This window comes from Sinocyclocheilus rhinocerous, unplaced genomic scaffold (assembly GCF_001515625.1).
Source record: "Sinocyclocheilus rhinocerous isolate Xijiao unplaced genomic scaffold, SAMN03320098_v1.1 scaffold130, whole genome shotgun sequence".
NCBI lineage: Eukaryota > Metazoa > Chordata > Actinopteri > Cypriniformes > Cyprinidae > Sinocyclocheilus > Sinocyclocheilus rhinocerous.
In genome coordinates this window covers 970,726-977,671 of record NW_015623500.1, presented here as the reverse complement: position 1 = coordinate 977,671, position 6,946 = coordinate 970,726, and the positions used below count along the sequence as shown (strand labels likewise).

General features: G+C 38.0%; 1 protein-coding gene across 1 annotated transcript in view; it reads left to right on the top strand.

The window, feature by feature from the left end:
• The first annotated feature begins 410 nt into the window (after positions 1-410).
• The window catches only part of LOC107758640 (cilia- and flagella-associated protein 45-like), a 19,622-nt gene continuing 13,086 nt past the window's right edge, over positions 411-6,946 (top strand). Inside the window, exons 1-8 of the mRNA XM_016576467.1 lie at positions 411-554; positions 1,613-1,732; positions 1,819-1,952; positions 2,902-3,043; positions 5,320-5,490; positions 5,758-5,936; positions 6,035-6,164; positions 6,265-6,411. Coding sequence (XP_016431953.1) covers positions 552-554; positions 1,613-1,732; positions 1,819-1,952; positions 2,902-3,043; positions 5,320-5,490; positions 5,758-5,936; positions 6,035-6,164; positions 6,265-6,411 — 1,026 coding nt within the window. The 5' untranslated portion in view covers positions 411-551. The remainder of the gene's footprint in view (positions 555-1,612; positions 1,733-1,818; positions 1,953-2,901; positions 3,044-5,319; positions 5,491-5,757; positions 5,937-6,034; positions 6,165-6,264; positions 6,412-6,946) is intronic.

The window sequence follows — 6,946 nt, the reverse complement described above, 5'->3', positions numbered from 1 at the left end:
ATAAATTATTGTGCACTAATATTTTCAGTTCCATTAATTTGCGCGTTGTCTCAAAGACACGCCCACACTAGGGGAACTAATGAATAATCCGTAAACTCCACCCACTGGGACAGTTTTTTCACAGGAACTGAATATTACACAACACCGTCCCTCCCATAGACGCTGTAGTAGAAACACCCTCGCATTAGCGTTAATTAGTTTTTTGTTTGTTTGTTTGTTTGTTTTTTGTAATTGATGCAAAGGTGATAAGCATATACAGTGTTATAAACGTATATACATTTTTACAACCTTTCGAGGATTTACCATGCTGATGACTGTTAAACGCGTCATCACAGTCTTGTGAAAAGGGTCCATACAACACATCATACTGGCTGTAACCCCAGTAACCACGTCTCCATGGAAACGTTCACAACAAAACACAGCTGTGTGTCCTGTTTATTGCAAGTACGTTAAGTTAGCTGTGGTCAACACCGGTGTCACTGTTGTTTTTTTAACACTATTTGTATCCCTGTCATTACATCTGGCAGCTTTTTCACTAAAGCTCAAACAAAATGGTAAGTGCTTTTTAAAACGAAACCCTAAATTATGGTCAGAAACAATGAACTGTTAGCTTTGCAATTTACATTGGGGTTCAGGGTTCAGAACCGGACACGTTTTTGAAGTACGAAAACCATTACGTTAAAGTTTCCTGCACTCATGGACCGATGCTATCATCGTAATAAAATGTTCTGACGCTGTTATTTACTATATACTATGTAGTATATCTTATGGTTATTTTTAGTGAATCAAAAATGAACCGTTTCACAGCTGGAACTAACTGTTGTATGTGTATATGTGTATTCCCTACTTTAGTCCCCTCAAGGATAGTAATACCAGTCATTTTTGACATCGTGGGGACTTATACAGCTTATAAATGATAATAAAGTAAGTATTTTGAATGCAGAAAGTTTTCTGTCAGGGGTAGGAGTAGGGTTAGGGTTTTATACTGTTTATACGTTGGAATCTATGGATTGTGTCCATAAAATGGAAACCTGCACTGGTTTAGGTGGTTTATGAGGACACAAGTTCAATTCAATTCAAGTTTATTTGTATAGCGCTTTTCACGATTTTGTATTATCAATGTGAATGTTAAAATCTCCGACAATTAGCGCTTTATCAACAGTAACCAATAGGTCTGAGAGGAAATCTGCAAATTCTTTTAGGAAATCTGTATATGGTCCTGGTGGTCTATACACAGTAGCCAGAGTAAGAGATACGATAGATTTCTTTTGCATATCTGACAGTGTAACATTAAGCATTAGTATTTCGAATGAGTTAAACCTGTATCGTGTCTTCTGAGTAACATTGAGAATGTCACTATATATTGTTGCAACACCGCCGCCACGACCAGTCTGACGGGGCTCATGCTTATAACAGTAGCTTGGTGGAGTAGACTCATTTAGACAAGTGTGTATGTGTGTTAAAGGTTCATGAGACTTATATTTAAAATCATTAAATTAAAATACTTACTTAAATCATACAGCTTCTCACTAGTTGTTCCTGACATTTGTTCCTCAAAGATAATAAAGGAATCATTAAATTCCTTAAGATTCGCATGCCTCATGCTTTTCAGCCTCAAAGTGCCACATCCTCATGTGGAAAGCAGTCGGGCAGCAGTGCTTTCACTCACCGCTATCGCACACGAGCCCTCACCTCTCATGTGGATGAGACCCTCTTTGGGACACCAAAACAGGTAGAAATATGCCTATTGCACAATGGACATTGTCTTGGACATTGAATGAAAATAAAAAAGGAAGACTCAACTGTCTTTTGTCTCAGCATTCTGCTGGTGATATGAAAGACGATCCTGAAGGCGGAAGCGTGAGATTGAGGACACGCTCTGCTCCTGCACCCAAAGAGCCAAATTTAGAGACAGTGCGCATCATCACTAAAGACCTTATCAGGGACCTCAGGCAAGTAGAAGCAAAGGGTTTTTGCAGTGTGGTTACATGTAGTTATCCTTATTGAGGTATTTGCATTACCTGTTCGGACACTGACTTAAACCAAGTGTCAGAGAGTTTTGCACAGAAATAACTTTGTCACAGACTTTTATCCTACATGCAGCTTTAAAAAAATATGAGTCAAAATAACTTGACATTGTAGTCATAGGCTACATGCCTCTGTGTGTTGTTGTTTCATCATTGTTATATTAGTGCATAATCATTAAACTAGTCATGATTAAAAAAAAAAAAGAATTACAAAACTGCCAAAGAAAATAAACAAATTAGTAAGTACATCATTGTATGTGTTTAATGATTATTTTTAGTATCTAAAAGTATCAGCACAAAAGTATCTTGAACTCTCCTGTCCAAGTTGATTCAGTCATTTTAAATAATATTAAATAAATCAGGGGTTCTCAGCCTCGTTCCTGGAGCCCCCCAACACTACATGTTTTCCATGTCTCCTTAATCAAACGCACTGATTCCGATCATCAGCTCGTTAGTAGAGACTTCAAAACCTGAAATGGGTTTGTCAGACAAAGGAGAGATGCAAAATGTGCAGTGTTGGGGAGCTCCAGGAATGTGGCTGGGAACCACTGAAATAAATAAATAATATATTTCCAGTGGTAATTGGGAGAAAATAGTTTAAGTTATCCCACACTGAAATTGGTTTAATGAATATGTAGGCAGATATGTTTGGCATTCAATTTACATCAGATCGATTTTAATGTCAGGTTTTTGACGTCAGTTTGATTTGCATATTTGACCTGTTTTTTTTACGTTAAATTTGATGTCAAATTGATGTCTTTTCATCATCAGTTGCCCACTGGGAGGTAAGTGCATGTTTTTATCCCAGTACATCATGTTTTGTGTTTTCACTGCTTGCACTATTTTTATGCTCATTCTTTGGTTGTTGAACCAGAATCCCAAATGAGGACCCATCTGGGCAGTCTGTCATCCTGTCCACGGCTGAGTTCAGGCGAATCCTGGTGGAGTCTCATTCTCCTAGTGAAGAGAAGGCAGCTGTGCTACAGGCCCAACGCCAAGCCCGTGAGGAAGCCATGGTGAGTCATAATTATATGTTTGAAACCCAAATGAATGCACAACATTATTTTTTTATATAATATACTAAAATTTTACGTGTACTCTAGTTTTTTTTTTTACACTGATCAGCCCAGCATCCCTCCTACACCCCAACTTCTCCCTCTTAACTATTCTTTTCCCAGTTTAGGGATAGGTGAGTTCTCTGGGTTGGGGCTATATTCCAAGCTGAGAGCCCTCCCCTCGGACAGCATGCCAAATATGCTTAATATTTGCTCAACCTGATTATATGTAAGTGTGAACTGGTGAAGTTATGTTATTAGAAAGACAAACATTTGCAAATACGCAACTCTAGATGGTGGTATGGGGTAAAACTTCAACTTATTTTAACTAAAAATGAGAAGTAAACGGGCAGTAATTAGATATTAAATAGAACAAATAAATAAATTGCAAAAAATAGCACAAAAAACATAACTGAATGAATAAGCAAAAAATAAGTGAAATAATGCTTTTTAGTTTTTTATCTAAAGTTTTTTTCTTTTTTTCTTTTTAGGTAGGTCTAACAGTAGTATTCAGGTACATAAACTGAATAACGAATATAAAATAACACTGGATAGTCTTCATTCTATAAACAAATACAGATTAATCCTTACAATTAAAGTTACAATCGTTTTTTCTTCTTGATAGGTGAGTAACATTGATTTTTCAACTCATCTGTGTTGGCTTTTGTTTGAATATGCTTGTGTGTCATCTTAGCTTGTTTCCGCGATCGTTGATATGCCATGGTTGTGTACGTACGTGTGGGGCAGAGATTTCAAAATCGGTACGAGGTCCTGTTGGGGTATGGGCGTGTTAATATTTGAAAGCACCAAAACAAACATCGTTTGGCAAAAATCCCTTAGTGCACCTTTAACCGAATGAGTACCTTTAACCGAATGAGTACTAGACAATGGTTAAACAATGGGGCGTGGCCCCAAGGAATCAAAATCAAGGAGGCAGGACAGGGGAGCACATCACTTTTCAAAGGATGCTTTTTTCAGAGGTCACATTCGTCAGCCTCATACATCATCAAGGTTGTCTCATTTCAGAAAAATAGCTATTATAAAAATAACTTTTAGGCTGTGTGTCCACCAAAGCATTATTTCCCGAGGCTAGCATATTGTTTTCAATGGGAGTGCCACATTTTTTAAAATGCCAGCAGTGACGAGGCGCTGAGCATCTTTTTCACACTGAGTGCTTGGGTGATTTATTTTATATATATTTTTTTCTCTGTGCCGAGAGTTGACGCATGTTCAAATTGGGGTAAAACGCAGCACTCATCACTGTCACTTTTTAGTCAGCCGTCCAATCACAGTGGAGGAGGACAATTTGAAGGATGTGCCATTTGTGGACTATTGCCATTGAGGTTACCTCATTTTAGAAGAGTAAAACCCAAGAAGAAGACAATAGAAATGTGGAACACAGACAACACAGACAGGGCTGCCAGGGTAAAACCCTGACATTAATGATGAACAAATGTATTAAACTGAATGGGAAGAGGTGTATGCAAAGTTTGATTGTATTAGCGTTATGAAAAAGGCAGTTACTGTGTATTAAAACTTTATATAGATGAATCCCCTATTATGTGTTATGAAAAGGATACTTTGTGATCTTTTGCTGAAATGTTTTTAAAACAGCTTTTTTTGATGATCCGTTGTGAGATTAGTACTAAAAATAAAAAAATGTTGTGAAAATTGTACAAAAGCAATTTAAAAACAACTGTAACTTAATGCTTTTAAAGAATTTTAACAAGCTACAAATTGATTTGTTGATTCTTGTGTGCAGCTGGAAAAAAACAAAAACGTATACTGATAGCAACCAAGGCTCTGGTTGAAGCATCATTTGATTTACACAGAACGAACCTTACCTTGTAGACTTGTTTTTGTATTCGACTGCACTGCTTTTCGAGTTTTTATTTTTTTATGTAAACATGTTTTGCTTCAACATCTGACACAGCATTCTAAAAACATGGTTCTCAAGTTGGATTTACACAGAACGAACCTTACCTTGTAGACTTGTTTTTGTATTCGATTGCACTGCTTTTCGAGTTTTTATTTTTTATTTTTTTATGTAAACATGTTTTGCTTCAACATCTGACACAGCATTCTAAAAACATGGTTCTCAAGTTGAAAAAAAAAAAGACTTCCTTCCATTGCCCACAAAACTGTCTGTGTATGGCCCAAACATTTTTCTTTGGCTGTCTTCCAAGCATGGCTGTTTTCTTCAAGATAAGTAAATTTAATTGTTGTCATTGTGTCAGGATGCTGCAGAGCAGAGAAAAGCACAGATGCATCAGGCGGACCTGTCTCGGCAGAAGAACCAGAACCTCAGTGAACTCGAGGAAGAGGCAAGGGACCGGGCTCAGTACCTGTTGGAACGGGCGAACGCCCTGAGAATGGAACAAGAGGATGAAGTCAAGAAGCTCAATGAGGTAGATAGGACCACAATGAAAAGTCAAATGATAACCGTCTCATTTCGGAAGCTGCGTCCTCCAGAGGTTGCATTTGTTGGCCACAGACATCGAGGCTGTCTCATTTAAGTCATGTTTAAGAAAAGTACAGTCATGAGACCTCCTCAATGACGTATGCGGCCAACAAATGTGACATCCAGAGGACGCAGCCTCGGAAATTAGATGCAGTGCATGACCCACTTACTGTAATGTTGCCTAAATGCAAATGTTGCTTTTGTACTCCTGCAGTTAATTCAGGAAGTGCAGTGCCATGTTGTCCGGGATGCACAAATTCAGGAGAAGAAACAGAACCATGCAGAGTGGCAGGAGGAAGAGAAGAGACTGGATGCCATGATGCAGGTGGATCGTCGCCGGGCCTTAGAAACCCAGAAACAAATTGAACAGCTGCTAAAGCAGCAAAGGATTGAGTAAGGATGTTCACGCTCTGTATTCTGTATACTCTACAATGCTCCGTATACAATACAGTGCTCTGTTCTCTGTGGTTAATGGGTGGGTGTTCTTAAAGTGGGAAGATGTGCATCCTGGATCAGATCCAGATGTGTCTGGAGGAGAAAATGCTACAGGATGAGTTGAAGGAGCAGGAGGGTCAGCAGTTGTTGGAAAACATGGAGAGGATGCAGATGGAGGAGCTCAAGGTACATGCAATGAATCTCTAGATCAGTTGAAATTATAAATAGTCTACTAACTCACATAGATCAGTATGTGTGAGTTCATCTGTGTGTGATATTATCACAGGCCATTGAAAGAAAGAAGGAGGAGCAGAGGAATTTGCTTCAAGAGATTCAGAAGATAAATGAAGAGAATTTGCTTGCTAAAGAGCAGAAAAAGGAAGAAGAGAGATTAGCAGATCTGCGAGCTGTAGAGTATACACGTAAGAAATTGGTAAGAAAAGTCTTTAATGGCTTTCTCACTATCTTGCTTCTTTCGTCACCCACCACTGTAATGTTAAACTAGGCCTTTAAAATCAGAGGCAGACTCTGATTTAAAAAAATATTTAAAAACTAGTTTCTTTATAAAACACACAACAGACTAGGAAAAAATATGAAAAATAACAGAACACATATACAGAACAAAAAAAAAAACAAAAAAAAAAGTTTTATGTACGCGATTATGTAGGCCTATAGTTTATGTGTGAGGTTGTGTTGTGTGTGTGTGTGTGCTTATCTGAATATAATTACACTGTATATGTAAAGAAAGGTGAGAGAAGAAAAAGAGAAGAGGGGAAAAGGTGACTTTGGCCCATCCATCCAAGCTGTCCAGCTGCAAGAGCCCCCGGTTCCCACAGCTATCAAACATTTAAATAACACAAAAAGAGAGAGAAGATATACACTGAACAAAATTATAAACGCAACACTTTTGTTTTTGCCCACATTTTTCATGAGCTGAACTCAAAGATCTAAGACTTTTTCTATGTACA